At 32.3% G+C, this 17852-nt stretch overlaps 2 protein-coding genes across 2 annotated transcripts; both read left to right on the forward strand.

The window, feature by feature from the left end:
• Positions 1-9506: 9506 nt before the first annotated feature.
• HELRODRAFT_178555 (hypothetical protein) lies at positions 9507-10602 on the forward strand (the record flags this gene model as incomplete). The annotated part of the gene is made up of 3 exons (XM_009026637.1): positions 9507-9641; positions 9819-9956; positions 10456-10602. 3 exons carry the CDS (start codon positions 9507-9509, stop codon positions 10600-10602), a joined length of 420 nt encoding a protein of 139 aa, XP_009024885.1.
• Positions 10603-16434: 5832 nt separating this feature from the next.
• HELRODRAFT_178556 (hypothetical protein) lies at positions 16435-17133 on the forward strand (the record flags this gene model as incomplete). The annotated part of the gene is made up of 2 exons (XM_009026638.1): positions 16435-16610; positions 16680-17133. 2 exons carry the CDS (start codon positions 16435-16437, stop codon positions 17131-17133), a joined length of 630 nt encoding a protein of 209 aa, XP_009024886.1.
• Between the last annotated feature and the right edge of the window lie 719 nt (positions 17134-17852).

Consider the following 17852-nt stretch of genomic DNA (forward strand, 5'->3'; position numbering starts at 1 on the left):
ACAACAATAACACAACAACATCATGAGCAACAACATCAACAACAACATCAACAACAACATCATGAACAACAACAACAACATTATAAACAACAACAACATCACAAACATCAACAATATCACAAACAACATCACAAACAACAACAATATCATAAACAACAACAACATCACGAACAACGACAACATCAACAACAACATCAACATCAACATCATGAAAAACAACAACAACAACAACAACAACAACATCCTAAACAACAACATCACGAACAACAGCAGCAACAACATCATAAACATCAACAATAACATCATGAACAACAACATCAACATCAACAAAATCAACATCAACAGCATCAACATCAACAGCATCACAAACAACAACAACAACAACATCAACAACAACAACATCACTAGCGATACAATAGAACAAACGCGTCAAGGATAATCTTAAAAAATTCAAATTGCCAATCAGCAACGAGACCAAGACAACACTTTCTAACATCATAACAACCAGTCGGCTGCAGCAATCTTATATCGAAATAATAACACCAACCTGATAGCAACATAAAAATAACAAAATCATAACTGCAATTATTTAACGAACGAACGAAAGAATTTCATTTGAAATCAACCGAGAAAAAAAACTACATCAGGCAGTTGAGTTCTAGAGACGGAAAAAGGCCAAGTCCTGTGCAGGCCTTCGTAATCCCAGCCTATTAAACAGAAATATATAAAACTCCATTAAATCAACTGAAATATACATACGATGTATAACAAATGATCGGAAAAAATAAGTTCATGTAAACGTATAACCGATGGGTGGGAGATTTGGATCCTCAAACGAAACAAAATACGATGGCTCAAAGTTTACAAGATAGATTGTGAAAACGTTTAAAGAATGATAACATTCTGATACTCATCAACTTTTTGAGAATCTTGGAAAAAGTTGAGACAGAACATTAATCTCTCATCAATAAACAATAACAAAATAAGAATATAAAACATAATAACATCAATCTGATATTAAATAATAACACGAATAAATAACGAAATAACATTATTTAAATCATGTAATGGATGCCTTGAAGAGAGTTGTGATGAGCTATTTGCTTCGGAAAAAAATAAAATATGAAAATAACAAAATAACATAACATAACATAACGTAAAATTGAATAAAATAACGTCACGTAACGTAACATAATGGAATGAAGCTCAACAGACAACATGCCCATATATAACATTTTCTCTGTCAGACCGTTAATGAAGTCTAAAATATTTTCACACGTACATGAAAATATTTACAATAGCACAATCATAACGTTTTTTTTTATTAAAAAATTGAGCAACGACAAAGATGACATCAGTCTGAACAACAAGACTAACGATTGAATCAACGGTATTGTCAAAAAGTAACAACAATTCCACGAAAAACATGGGCATTCATTCTTAAAACAAAATCAATAACAGTGAAGACATGATCAACAACAAAATCATGAACAACAACATAAACAAAACCAAACGTGAGCCTACCTTAATAAACCATGCAACCAAATCTAATGTACTCATCATAAACAACATGAGCAAAACTGCAACAATAATAATAATAATAATAACAACAACAACATCAACAACAACAACAACATCATCATCATCGACAACAACAACAACATCCTCATCATCATCGGCAACAACAACATCTTCAGAGCAACCAGACACCAGCCTTTTTTATTAGACAACGACATAAAACTTCCACCTTCTTTTTTTCAATTCTTTGTATTTTTTAACGCTCGAATGCCTCTATGAAATGTTTATGTTGGATTCCTACGGTTATATATGCCCGTTTGAACGTTCACAAAGAATTTGCTTTTTGTTCAATTAATTTTTATTTGAGTATTCTGAATATGTATGTATAGGTAAGTGGGAATTGAATTTTAGGGTCATTCCCAAACCCCTCCCCAACTCCCGTTGTCTTATTCCTCATCGCCTCTTCACTCCAGTTTATTTCCGCTCTCCATTCCTCCCTACCCTCAAAATTAAAAACAAAAGATGCAAAATATGAATGTGTTCTTAAAAACTTTGAGCTCCAAAATTACCCATGATTTGAAACTTAATGGAATAAAATTCTAATTGAACAACAATCATTCAATATTCTTTCGAGATTGTGTAAAAATAAAGAAAAGGTGCCAACTTTTAGAAATAATTCCGTTCTAATGAAAAAAAAATCATAGTCGATGACTAATATTTTCAGGCAATTTTGAATTTTCATTAATCGATATTTGTTTGCAGTGTTTTATTATCGTGATCGCATCATGCTAATGCTACCTACACGAGATAGTAGGGTAATAGTTGAGTGCACTTCAAGATATAAAGATATATTGATAAGATAACATCTAAAAACAATTCTTAATTCCTCTTTATTAATTTAGTCATTTTAATAATTTATTCGTATAATTTTCAATCTCGATCCTCATGCATTTACAAGTTCCTCCTTTCTTAAACATAATAGTTTATCTCTTTCCTGTCTTTACATTTATTTTTCGCCTATCCTTGTCCACAAATTCTTAAACAATTTGCTCCCACCTTCTTTCTCTAACTTTTATATTTGAGTGAATCCGTTCGAACTACAAACACAAGACACATATCTGTCATGTACTCTTATTAAACACGCCTAAGACTTATTACGACTAGTATTAAAAACCTAGATTCTAAAATTTGGCAAAACTTAGTACCCAGAAAGATTAAAAATATTACATATCTATATCTATTCAAAAATAAGCTAAGACCATTACTTGGACCCGGCAACACCCCCTAGTTTTGTATCTAATTTTGTATATTTTAATTCAGTTTGAATTAATTATGTAAGTGGTTGTAACTTGGTCATATTATTTTCAATTTAGTGATATAATATAATTTTGATTTGACAAAATTTATTCAATTTTGATTTATCAAATGTAATACTAAATATAAGTAATGTAATTCTTGTGTAAAATTTACTTAGGGTGGTCTATTTACTAGTTTTCTTTTTTACTTTTTTAGGTTCCCTTATTGTGAATAAACTGTTATGTTATGCATGCATGCACGAATGTATGTATGCATGCATGCATGTATGTATGTATGCATGTATGTGTGTGAAAACAAATGGGTGTGCGTATTTATGGCTGCTCTCAACGTACCTGAGAGGTAAGTCTGGACTTTAGAGATGGTATAAAATAAATTAAGAGGTTGAGTGGACTGGGATGCCTGAAATATTGCACGTGTGTGAATCTTTGTAGCACTGTTTATATGTACGTGTGTTTGTGTGTGTGTGCGAGTGTTTGTGTGTGTGGATGTTTATAAAATTGTTTGCATTTAGCTGTGTGTTACTGTTTACATTTGCTATTAATCTGTTTTATGTCGGCATGTTTTTCATATTTCGGTTATAATAAAAGACCCATTTATATTTTCTTTCAAGTCTGGATATTGTAAAAGTATTTAGATTCCGTATCTGGCTTTGATTGATCATTTCATCAGTGATTCATGTTCAGGCTGCCTGTTTTTGATTTTTTAACAATTGTAATTTAATGCATTTGTATGCTCATAAAGATGATTGGCTGTTTCTCTTATCTTAACCCGTCAAAAGATTATTATGCTCTATGATTTGTGTGTCTGCGGTTCATGAAAGTTATTATCGATCCTATTTTACCAGCTTTTAAAAAGTTTTCCAATGCTTGTTCATTAATAAAACTACGCTCACTTTCGTATCCTTGCACACCCTTTCAATAAATTTATTTTGACAATGTTGAACGATAAAAAGAAAAAAATTTGTTTCAATTAAAAAATCGTTAAAAATTTCAAATAGGAATGTAAAATATTAATCATTTTTATTTATTTAAAATAAATATGCTGAAAAAATTTTCTTTTTACTATGTTACTACATTTTTTGTAATAAAGCAAGATGTATAGTTGTATTGCTAGTAAAAATTATATGGAACTTGAAAAAAACAAATATTCATGTTGTCAAAAAATGCCACAGAATATACATGTTGAATCAAAAAAGACAAAAAAATACCAACAATAAATTGAGAAAGAAAGAATTAAGTGTATAGACGAAAATGGGACCCATGGGAACACGATATAAGGTTGGTAATTGGACATATATGAATGCAAAAACGTATACATAATATATAAACATACATAAAAATATAATAAACATACATATAATATATATATATATATATATATATATATATATATATATTGTCGGAGATTTTCTAATAATGAGAATTTCCAAATGATGACAAAGCCCCACGTTGGGCGCTAATTGTCGGAAATTTATAAATGATGAAAACAACTGAAGTGAGGTAGGTAATCTCCTCCTCTATCTTTCTCAGGGAATTTTTTTTATGGTCCGACAATAATTTTTGTGTATATTTTTATCGTGAGTTCGACCAGTCCTGTGTGGCACTGGGCTTTTTCGAATTATATGATTTTACTGAGTAACACACGAACGCGTAAAAATATTCGATAACAATTTTATTAATCGACGGAAGTAAATGAAGAGGAATTGAACTAAATGAACTCTATAATAATGTAAATGTCAATGAACAAACTGGAATACAGGAATTAGAACTTCTTCTTGTTGGGTCTTCGACTTGGGATATGTTTGTTGCCGTTTAATCGTACAACCTCGACGTGTGCATCCGATGGTGATGTCGATACAACTCCAAGAAATAAATAAAATGAATGCGGAAGAATTACAATAACGGAGCCTATGGAAATTCTAAGCTGCGTGTGAAACTATACCAATGAGTATAGAATCCAGCAAAGAACCCTAGGTCGACAAATAGCACAAGAAACAAAAGAACGAGGCGGATTGGTTTTCACAGAACCCAAGGCCTGTTTTCACTGGGCCTGTCTGTGAGTCGGTCGGCTTTCGCACAACCCTGGCCTGTTTTCACTGGGCCGTCGAGTCTTGTCGGCTTTCGCACAACCAACACAAAACAACAAGAGTCAGAACAACACTTGATACAAATTGTGTGACTTTAGTACGCGTGCGAAACTATGCCAATGAGCATAGAGTCTCGTACCAAATCCACTTTTGAGAACTTAAGGCGTTTCTGAAACTATGCCAATGAGCATAGAATCACGCGTTAAGTCTCTTAGATACCAGAACAGGCACTGATTACTCGAAGCTGCCTAACTGGTGAACCCAAGGCTGACTCTTTTCGAGAACTTAAGACGTTTCTGAAACTATGCCAATGAGCATAGAATCACGCATCAAGTCTCTTAGGGACCAGATTAGGCACCGATTATTCGAAGCTGTCTAACCAGTCAACCCAGTTTCGACTCTCTTCAAGAACTTAAGACGCCTCCGTGCTAATGGGCATAGAGTATTGAATTAAGTCTCTGAGGGACCAGAATAGGCACCGATTATTCGAAGCTGCCTAACTATTCAACCTTTCAGTCAATCCAGTCAGTCTTCACTTCCACACCCTTCCTTATCAAAGCAAAATTAGATTTTGTTTCGGGTGTTTTCAAAACATAAAAATTTCCAAGGTATGTCCAATTAATCAAAAAAACTACTAATTAAATTTTAAAATAATTTATAATAATTTATGACGTCATCTAAATTGCAAAACAAAAAAAAAATAGTCGTCACCTATCGAGTCAATTAACTTGCACCATGCCCCCTATCGAATGAATAAATTTTGCGTTGAAAATTTTGTAGTATTTTTAGTCAGTATTATTTCATAATTCTGACAATATATATAATGGCCATGCCTATAGAAAATAACAAGTTTGGAAACGATCGCATCTTATCATTTGACTTATCTTTCAGTTCTGACGCATTCCAACAAAGCAGTAGAAGAGTAGCTCAATTTCAAATTAATAATTAAAGAAGTATCATTAACATCGTCATCATTATCATATTGTCATATAAACATTTATATGACCATACATGATTGTTGTATGTGTATATGTATTGATATATGCGTATATATACACACATACAAGGCATAACACAATAAAAATTTTCTAGTGTAAAATTATTGTAAAGATATTGTACATGATTTTTCGAATGTGTGACAACGTTGCAGACCGGTGTAGCAGATTATTTAGCATGGTTGTACGTAGTTAGCAGTCTAGCAGCAGATGCAACAAATCAATGCAAGAAGGATTTGGATTGATATTATTCTTAATGCAATTAATGTTGTCAGAAATGTCAACAAGTTTAGTAAACAACTTTAAACAGTGACAAAAAACAAACCAGCAACAACAAAAAACAAAAAATGCAGCAAGTAAAAAACGAAAAAGACGCAAAATATATGGACCACTAAAATGATAAATTAAAAAACTATAAATTATAAAGAATTAAATCTCGGCTTTTTACAGTAACAGCGCAAACTTTTTAATATTCTACACACAAGAAGCAACAACAACAAGGACGTCATCATCAGCAACAAAAAGGATGACCTCATCAACAAAAACAACAGAACGACATCATCATCATCATCAACAACAACGTCGTTGTAGAACGACACTGCCAAAAAAACTTTCTAGAAAAACTTCCATTCTAAAATACTCTTATCAAATGCATATTTTTGACAAGCATTTATTGGTAGTGCTGGCCCTGAATGCTGCGAAACCCAAACAGGACAAAGACAAATACACATATACATAGAATATACATAAACAACACATACAAAACATGCACATTCAAGGCAAGATACACAAATAAAAACACAACAGACGGTCAGATAAAACGTATACAGATTTAGAAGATTAAAACGGTTCTTCAAATAAGATTGAATCTAGCGATATGAAAATGTCCTCAACTATATTGTACTAAAATAAATAATTGTTGTCTGTGATTATTGAAAGAAATTATTTCAATTACATCGTTTAAACTTCTTGCTAATCCCAAAATCCACTGTATCCAATAAAAAACGAGGAGCGTGTAAACATGTTCTGAATGAAAATGTTCATCCTACTGCTAATATTTTTGCTGCTGCGAGCTGGTTTCGAATGGAAAGATTTCATTTCGAAACGTTTCAACACAAAGTTGATTTCAAGTGTAGACAGCAAACCTTTATTTAACTGTTATAATTAAATTCAGCAAAAATAAAAATTAAATTAATACACAAATACTATTATTTTCTTTACTATCTGATTTTTTTTTAAATTTGCAAGCACAAAAAAATAAATATAAAAAATTTTTTGGATACCAGAAAAATTACCTGCAACGCCAAAATGTGAAATTATTTGACAGATCACTTTCAAGACATTCAAACAGGTTCCGCTAGAGCAACATATGCAGGCACAAATCGCAAAAAATTGAGTGTCACCAGCTCAAACCAGTGACGTTGAGACTAGATAACGTTGAGGCCAAAATTTAAAAAATGTTGAAATTGATTGCGAGTGTGGCCAAAGTTAGGCTAACGACTTTTTTTTCTTAACGGTTTTGAAAAAACTGAGTTTCACTGACGTTAAACAAGACTGATTACAACGGAAGCCGGCTCTCCTTTACCTAGATCCGCCACCACCTCAAACGGTAACTTTCACATTTTTTTTAAAATTCACCTATCAAGATGTCTATGCACAAAAAACCGCTAGTTAACGTGCAAAATGCAAAACGTCTTCTTGAATTTGAATTTGTATCTGCTCTCTCCCGCTCAGGCAATGAATTATATATACTTATATGCTTATTAACCCTGTAAAATCCTGCTTATAATATTGTAGTGAAGCAGCTACAGTCGGAAGAATTTAAATTCATGAGGAAAAAAGCAGAGATGATATTGAAACGAATTTTTAAATAATTTTTCAAACGGCGAATCACAGGAATTTTTTCAAGAAACGAACAAACGAATAATTCTTGATCAAAACACGCCTCGATGCCTCCGTAGAGAATAAATTCACTTTTTGCCTCATCAATAAAATTGTCGGAGCGATGCTGCTAAATAAAATAAATTTAATTCATTTTTTCATTTAATTCATTTCAATTAAAATTAAATTCTGCGTATGAATAGAAGTTGAGATATATTATAGAAATTTAAGTCATAAGTAACTAGACTGAATGAATAAAAGAATGAATGAATAAATAAATGAACCGATTATTTAAATAATCAACATTAAACTGATATTAAGAATTAAGCCCCGACACGACTTTCCAAACCTATCCACGCGTAAGCATGACTCGCGCTAAAAACATCAGTTATAGCCGTTAAAAATATATTCGCTAGAGGCTCTAGTGTCACGACGGACGCATTCAGTTCGAGGAGGGACTAGAACCTTCTAACGGCGAGATATCTGGGACGTTGGAGAAGCGTCGGTAGAACGGGTATGTAAAGACATGCGGGATATCGAATGGTTGTTATTGAATATTTAATATTGAAAAACGAACATTAACTTTTATTGTTAAAATTATTTAGCGTTGAATAATTAATTAATTAATTATTGTTTTGTAAATAAATAAATCGATAATTTGAAAGTTATTTCGTGTCGCTATTTTCCACTGGAAATTAAACGAACTTGCGTCAACCGGGACAGTTATGACACTTGTTTAAATTGATAATTGATATTTAATAGGGGGCAGACAGATCAGAAGAGTTTAAAAATGGAGTGCTATCTCTAGAAGTAGAAAAGTTGACAGCAAGTAATGGCAACCTACTGTCCACAACTTTTGCCAAGAAAACCATCGACAAACACAAACTAAATCAAAAAACATGATAGTGACAAGTTGGATGAAGATCGGATTTTGTGGAGGTCGATGGTCGCCAATGTCCTGTCTGGAGGGAATCATTGATTGGTTGGTTGATTGCATAGACACTTTAAATTAAAAACTTACGGTATTTTAAACTTTGGTTCGTAACAAAACTTTGGTTCATGGTTTAGAAACAACTGAAATTTAAATTTGATGACAATCTATCGATTCTATAATAACACAGCACAAAATAAAACAGAATATGATAAAACAAAACAATGTTAAACAGCTTTTTCGCTTACCATTACAAATAAATAAATAAAAGTGCCAAAGAATAAATAAATTCATAAAGAAATGTTCCATTTTATCGCAGTTCAGTTTTATCCTTGTTCTATTCTGTCTCTGTTTTGTTCATGTCCATGGGTTATCCACAAAATGCTCCAGATCAAGTATCTACCTTTTGAGATAATCTGCCTCTACGGTTGACCTCGTTTTATTATTCGAGTCATTCTTGTAACTGATCTCGATGCAAAGCAACTTCAGTGTTATTAGTTGAAAGCTGTTGATTTCGTTTTAAAAAGCAGTGGATGCATTATATTTATATTATTTGACCAATTCCTGTACAAAAACATTAGTAGCCCAGGACCGGTGAATCTTTTAGGCCAGTCACAAAGGTATTCCTTGTATTTATTTGCATTTAACTATTAATATATGCATGCATTCAAAATCATTCAAAATAACTGGATCATTGAGTCAAAATAAGATCTGTACAATTTCATGACGTCACCAAAACGCCATAGCAGCTAAAAGTATAAGTCAAAATGTACTGAAGATGGTCAGTTTCGTTGCACACCGACTTGATGTGAAAGCCCTGTACGAGGAAGACAGATTGACAATTGTAGATCTCACAAAACTTTCTTACACATCAGTTCATCGCAAAATCCTGCTTCGTCAGTATGTATCTTTGGTGTGTTAAGTTTTCTATGAAGTCACAGTAGCAGCTTTATCTACCTTAAAAGAAAAACTGCATGTAGAAAAAGGCACAGTACGTTTTATAAATCTTGTGGCAACGTGGATTGAGATAATGATTATCAAAGACCGGTGCAGTGCTCTAAAATTTCGTGACGTCATCAAAACACCATAGCAGTTTCAGATGCTCTTAGGCATGTGTGATGCCATAGCAAGCTGTCGTAATGGGCTTGGTCTACGCCAGTGCAAGGCCATAGATTTTGCAGAGGATGCATTTGTAGCAAAGACAAAATTCAACATTGCTGCTGCTGAGGTACATCTTTCTGGCCATCATCGGTTCCAACATTTGGTCAAGATCCTTTAGAAAAGTGCGGTAGAAATTTCTACATCGAGATCACAGAGTCCTGCTTTTACAACAACTAACAAAATTTGATGTAGTAGGTGCCTGATGTTCATTTTGCAATCAAGCTTTTGAAGATGTGGACATTGAATGTGTTGCTGATATCAGTACTGACAACACAGAATTATTTTTTCGATCTGATGTCACATTGAAGCACAAAGTCATTTTCACAGCTGAGTATCTTTAACGAAAATTTTTCTTTGCTGTGCACAACATCGAAAATGAAGCAACTGATGCAACATTGCTATCTCAGTTCATAAAGGAAACAAACCGTGGTGGTCTTACACAACCTACATTGCCCACTGCTTTCTTTCTTCATATCTGAAAACCGCCTCTTCAATTTCATTTTTTTTCAATTTTTTGGCAAATTGTTCCACGTCATTGGGCCGTACGCTGCCAAAACTTTCTGAAGCCATCGATAACTTCCCCCGCGGTACCTGAGATCATTGTTCTGGACAGACCTCAAACCCTCCGACCCTCCATCGATGATGTTGTTCTGCACAAATCTATTAAATATTGTAGGGCTGTACCTTTGCAACATCTTTGCATCATTAACTAAACCTTGACAGTTATGTCACTAAACATTAACAAAATAGCAACAGATTATAGAAAATTTAAAAGATTTTCTTAAAAAACGCCAGTAAAAATTGAAATTTTGTTTACGAAGTATATATATTTCGTTTTTAATAAAATATTTTGATGTACACAAGTTTGTTTGTATAAAACACCTTTTTTGAAGATGTCTATGGCTTATACCAAATTTTACGTTATATAGTGAAGTGGTTTGACCTCTATGCACAATGCAAAGTTTCGCGATGAACCCGAGTTTGAAACACTGAGCATGAGCGCCGTCATCTTTAATTTAAGGTGTCTACAGTTGGTTGATATTGATTGATTGGCAATTGTTGCTGTCAAATGTACAATTGTATGTACGTGGTGGGGATCTAAGTGGGCCGATCAGTATTTGTAATAAAAGTCAGTAAAATTCAATTTTTGTACAGAATGAACAGCGTTTTGTGCAGAAAATTGAATTGACCAAAATTGACGTGATTAGCAAAAAACAAAAATTCGCCAGCTTAGTTTTAGCCCCACTGCCATCTATTTAAGAAATTGTGGCAGATTTTAGACCCCCCGCGAAAAAATTTAAAATTTGAACATTTTGGCCCACCCCAACTAAACTGTCTAGATCCACCACTGTATGTATTAACGGTAGTATAACGTGCCTGTACAAATATCTCATCAATATATTAAGCATTAATTTTTTTCTTTTTATGATAACTTACAAAGATGTTATAAAAAATAACTACATAATTATAAACTATTAGTTGTAATCAAGCAACTATATGATAGATTAACTTGAATGTGTGTAAATGCTCGTTGTAATCACTGGTCGACACTGTTCAACTCCATCTTGCAGGGCTAATTGAAAACTTCATTTGATTTCTAGGTTTCAGTTTTTTAATTTGATGTGAAAACGTTTTGGAAAATATTAAAACAACAAAACAAGAATGTTGTATTTATTTTTTTAACAATCATCATCATTATATTTATTTTTCAAATTTGCAATGCGTATTTCGGTTCATCAATGAATTCATAAAAATATATTACCATGAAAAGTATTAGGAAATAATTGTGATGATAGAATAAATAAATAAACGAAAGAATGAATAAATAATTAAATAAGTGAATGAATAATTTAATAAATAAACGACAAACAAACCATTTTAATTAAAAAACCTTCTCACTCACCTCTATTTAGTGCATTTATTTCTTTCAATTAAATTATATTTTCAGCGTTTTTGTAAGTTATTTTCAACAAAAGTAACAAAAAAAATTAACGTTAAATGTTTTTTTTTAATTTAAAATATCTAAAAATTATTCATCAATCAATTTAATTAAACTTAATAAGCTAACAATAGCACAAAGCATGAAGATGTAACAGCCGTGAATGAATGTCACGTAACATGTAATGCGCGGCTGACGATGTTCAGCTAGCAACACGTCTGGAAATTTCCATTAACTTACATAATTTGCGTTCTAAACTCTCAACACTATTAATTTCAATATATTTAATTACCCTTATATAATTTGAATCTTCAAAAAAATTAAACTCGAGATTAATGCAGTCCATTATGACGTAACTCTGACGTCATTCGATGCTATATATGATAGCTTTAGGGTAATTTAAATTTTATCTTCATATGCATGTTATATAAAGGTATGTAAATAAAAACATCAAATTTTATATTAATATTTGCATGTTATATAAATGTATAAAAAATTTATATAATGGATTTTGGAGAATGTATAGAAATATAGTTATAATATCTGGTTATAATGAGTTGAAAATAAGCAAGGACCTCAGCCAGCAATCAGATCTCTTTTGTTTGTTGCACATCCATAGACTCCCTTATATTTATAGGAGTCCAAGTGCTCAATAAACGCTGAAAATATTTTTGACGGATGAGCTCACACATGTGTGTATAAATAGTAATTGTACATGTACAGGTTTTTATGAACATTATAGCGAAAAATTATATCCATCATCCAATTCAATCCATATGACGATTAATTAAAACCTCGTGATGTTGTACTCATTAACCGTTTTAACAAAGTGTATATAGATGTATAATACTAGGTTCCTTCTTACCGAGATGAAGTCTCCATAGCTGCCACACGCTGGAATGTATAATATATATTATTTTTTAAATAATTATTTATTTATATCTATCTTCTATTTTATTACCAGAAGTTAGCAATAACACACAAATATATCAAAAGTTGCTGTGCACCTGAAGACATCTTTATAGTTTGAATTGCTTTGTTTTACAGAATTTGTGGAATGTTTTCAGAGAAATAACTGCAGTAAATGAACGCAGCAAAAATTATTGAAAATTTTTAATCATTTAATTAATTGATTATAATTGATTTTATTTCTCATCCATATTAATTGTAATTGTTTGCTTTTTTAAATACTTTTTTATTTTTTTCAAGCTTTTTGTTGACAGAGTTAAAAAAATCGTCCAAACGTCCGATCGCATTTGCTCCAAATCCTGATTAACGATGCAATAGTCATTGTCTAGGGCAATGCAAGCCGTAACATTGTCGACAATGTGGCGAATTAAATGCTTTTTTGTTTGATGAACTGGAAATTGGTTCATAATGTTTTTAAGCCGTTTCAGTTCATTACAATTTTTTCGCAATTTTCAACACATATCTGAACGCAGTAGAAGATGAGTTTTCAACTTTATTTTGTTACCCTAATTAGATAACTTAAAAAGAAGAGTGTAGGAAACTGGGTTGATTTCGTTTAAGTCATTATTTAAATTTCTTCGTTTTAGAACCATTTATCAGCATTTCTGATGTAAGAGTGAAGTTTTCCCGTTTTGTTTGCTTTTGGCTTTATTATTTCTTTTTTTGGCCCAATATTTTTTTGTGTTTCACTTCAATATGCACAGAAATTTTTGATGCAAAAATATTATCACAGGCAATGGCAGATTTTAACTGTCATGCCAAATTTAACTTCACGAATCAGGTTGTCATGAATGATCATTTTATTTTTCAAACGATCGAGTGAGCATCCGATAAGATGAGCCATCAGATCGCTCAATCGTATTTCACTACGTGCGGTGCCAATAAAAAAACGATGGCAGTTGAACCGAGGGTGAAGACGGTCACTAACTACTCTCGAATAATGTCAAGCGTTCTTTTGCACGGGAGTTAGGGGGGCGAGAGGAGAATGAAAGAAAAAAGAGAAATATATACATAGAGAAAGAAAGAAAAAGAAAGGGCATCAAAATATCTGCATGAGTATGCTCAGTTATATGTCTGAATATGTGGGTGCCATAGTGTTTAATTAAGATGGGAGAGATTATCGATCATTTAATTTGTTCATTTTGTCATTATTGACGACGCCAACAACAACACAAATGTCATCATCACCATCATCTCCATCTTTGTTAACAACGTCATCATCACCAACATCTTTGGCGTTATTAGCCCCATTAATATTAATCGTATCATCATCACCCTCATCACCATCTATTTTTTTCCTAACTTTCGTAACCGTCATCGTCATAAACGTGATTTTCATGAACATCCTTTGTTCCAACAACAACAACAACCACTCCTACTACTGCTTTTAAAAACAACACGTGGAAAAACTGAGACTTAACAATTGAAGACGTCTCGAATAGTATTCAAAAGCACACCAAGAGAGAAGGCTGAACATGACCCAATTTCATGAATATGACCCGGATAGGGATTGGATCAACAGGGAGCTAAACAGGCGATAACATGAAGTTTCTTGAACAACGAACGTAGTAGCAGCAGAGAAAAATGCTTAAATGATGATAATAAAAAACTGCCAAACAAGGTTTTTTGAATGCCTACCCAAATTTAACTACAGAGAGTTAATTCAAAAACTGGTAAGAACGCCATGAAAACGAACCCAAATTTAATGTCTAAAACCAAAGGACAATGATAAACACATAAAACAACTAAAGCAAGCGGTTGTGGAGATATTATAACAGACTGACAGTTATGAGATTTTTAACAACAGGGGTGTAGCAATGGTAGCATACAAGAGAGATGTTATTACAAGGGAGATAATCGCAGGTAAGTGGTATGACAGTTTGGATGATAAAATAAAACAATAGAGGTGGCGGTGGATTGGCTTAAAAAAATACAAGAAATGAAAAAAGCGATAATATTCACCGACAACATAACTATGATTAAAATGTTAGAGAATAGACGAGTCAAAGATGAGAAACTAAGCGCTGACTGGAAAAATAACTAAATCTCTAAATGTCCATTCCAACTGTAATATGATTTGAAATTTTCAAACCGGTTTTCATTAAAATAATTATTTTAATCTTCAAATCTTCCAATGAGTTCAATATTTTTGATCTTTGACCAGTATCTTTTAATTTTTTCCATACGATTTTATAAGTTGTTAAAATTTTTACCTTTTTTTATTTATTTACATTTACCATCGTTGCACAAACACATGCACGCATCACTTTCAATGAAATATTTGAAATAATACCACACTGTACAATCTTTTTGGCAACCTGAAAAGTTACTTGCTCATTTTATTATTTATTTTTCGTCAACAATTATCAAAAACAAAAATTAACTAACAAAATCGAAAAAATGGGCCACGATTTCAACACTTAGCGTATAAGATCTCAACCATAGGAATGGCGGAAGCAAAGAAATGACAACCGATAGCAATGATTATCAATCATACAGAATTAAATTAAAACAAAAATAACAAATTGTATTTTAAATTTTTTAAATAATTTGTAAAAATTGGTCGATCACAAAATTTTTTGTTTTAACTTTTCTTTCGTTTTGGTTTCCGTTTTAATTTGTACGTTTCCATTTCATTTCCGATTTTTGAAAAATCTTCGTTTTTGTTTTTTAACACAACTTTTTCTTTTAAACTCGTTTTAGTTTTTGTTTGCGTTCAGGAAATCTACTGCAGTGCGTGCTAAACATGTGTAACATTTTTGGTCTCATGAGAGCTTCGTAAGGCAACAAAGCAATTGGAATATTTGTATGCAATAGTATTTACAGATATCTATGAAGAGATTTAAATTTATTTTTTATTATGTTCATTTAAATTAATTAAGTTATTGATAGTGTAACAAATGATGTAGTGGGTATGACAGTCCTTAAAATGACACAACAATATTAACGTAGTGACAACGTAACACTTAAATTGTACAACGGCAGCAATTAAGGTGAAAACGAACACCAGAGAACAAACACTTTTCGCGATCTGGAAATCAATGCGTTTCTAAGTTCGAAAAGTCCCTAAAGTTTGCTGAGACTTTTCTATTCATTATTATTCGTGATTGAAGCACCTGTGGTTTTTACCTTACAAGCTATAAGCCAACCCAAAAAATTGTGCGCTATAATTGGCGAGCCGCTAAAACGAAATAATTTACAATTTGGAACAACAAAGAAAATGTATTCAAATAAATTTATTCTGGCTAACAAAAATATATTATATTTTAAGATATTTTATCGCAAACATTAACTAAAAAGTAATAATTTTAAATAATGTTAATAATTTTACAATTATTTCCAATCAACCAGAATATAAAAATTTTAAAATCGCTCCCTTCCAACAAAGACATAAAAATTTTACAATCGCTTCCAACATATAAATAACGAAGATATAAATTTGTTGAAGTGACAGATTGGAAAAACTGTTAAGTACTCTTCATAACTCCAAATGTTAGACGGCAAACTTCTGCGCGAGGATATTAATTAGTCTGTGGTTTGATTTGTTTCAACGTAATATTTTCCTAATAGTTAGTTGAAATTTTATAAGCTTCAGAGGAATAACTGCTCTCATGAAATACTGCTCGCTATAATCAATATGTGTCGTACAGGCTCTTTTTGCTCATTTGAATGTTGCACATCATCCACTAATTACATGTCAAAGTATATAGAAAAATATGTGGCCGATGAAGCGAAACGACCGAATGCTTTCATTGCACTATCAACACTCGACTCGCCATTATCACCATCAGGATCTCCATCATCTTCACCAAAGTACGAGTTTCCAAGGAATCCGAGGTTTGTTTTATTTTCGCTGTTCAAGTCACCATCGTCACCACCAAGGCCGTCGTCGTCTTCAACTTTCAAAGTTTCAAAGATATCGGTAAGGAAAAAGAAAAAGCACGAACGACCTGAGTGTCCGGTATGTTTGAAAAAGATCAGGAAAGAGCCATCCTACATATGTAAATGTTTCCATCTCTTCTGCAAGTCTTGTGTCGATAAATGGATAGAAATTAACGAGACATGCCCAATGTGTAGGGGACCGATACAATTTGTGGTATATACTGAGAGAAAAAGAAGCCGACATGCACTGAGGAAGTTGTTTCAACAGCATTCGAACTGCAGGACGAGAGAAGTACAAGCAGGAGTTGAGTATTCTGCTGATGAAATCGATTATTTTCTTTCCATTTTGAAGGATGGCTGCCAACTTGAAAACGTCCTACCACGTGATAATTTTGCTAATGCTGTTAAGCAGATCTACAAATACGTTAAAAGAAAAATCGAAAGAATTTCCTAATTGAACTTCAATCGAACAACAATGTTATTTCGTCACAGACGGAAAGAACAAATTCATTGTTAATCAAACAATTAAAAATCAAAACAGTAATAAAATGAAATTTGTTATGTGTGGTTTGATTTCAAACATTTGATTATTTATTTTGTTTAAATTCGATGCTTAAATTATATTATATATATATATTATATAAATGTATATTATGTATATGTATGTTGAAAGGAGACTTTCAAGATTTCGAAGATGATCGTACTTGATCTCTAATTTCTCCGATTATATTGGATTTCTTTTCTCGTGGCAATTTTTACTCAAATGATCGACAAACTCAGTCGGAAAAACAAACGAAAAGAAAGATAACAAATTTTCAAAGATAATTAAAATTAACATAGAATTTTAAAAGACAAAATAATATCTATCTAAAAAATTAACATAAAATTTTAAAAGACAAAATTTTATCTATCTATATTTTTTCTGAATTTAGCAACAAATTTTTTTTTTAAATTTTTAACATCGAACCATTATTTATTTCTTTACCGTTTTCGGTTAAACTAGCAAACAACATGGTTTTTGTTCCGAACAAGCTTATGGTTTTTCAACGGTTTTCGGTTACAGTTCAGTTTCGGTTTGATGCTCTGATATCTATTACGTCTTGATAGTGAAGGGGTCTTAGCACCAATATACGAGTGTTGTTGACGCGCACACCGCACAGTCGTCAGTAGGGC

The sequence above is a fragment of the Helobdella robusta genome, assembly GCF_000326865.2.
Source record: "Helobdella robusta unplaced genomic scaffold HELROscaffold_48, whole genome shotgun sequence".
NCBI lineage: Eukaryota > Metazoa > Annelida > Clitellata > Rhynchobdellida > Glossiphoniidae > Helobdella > Helobdella robusta.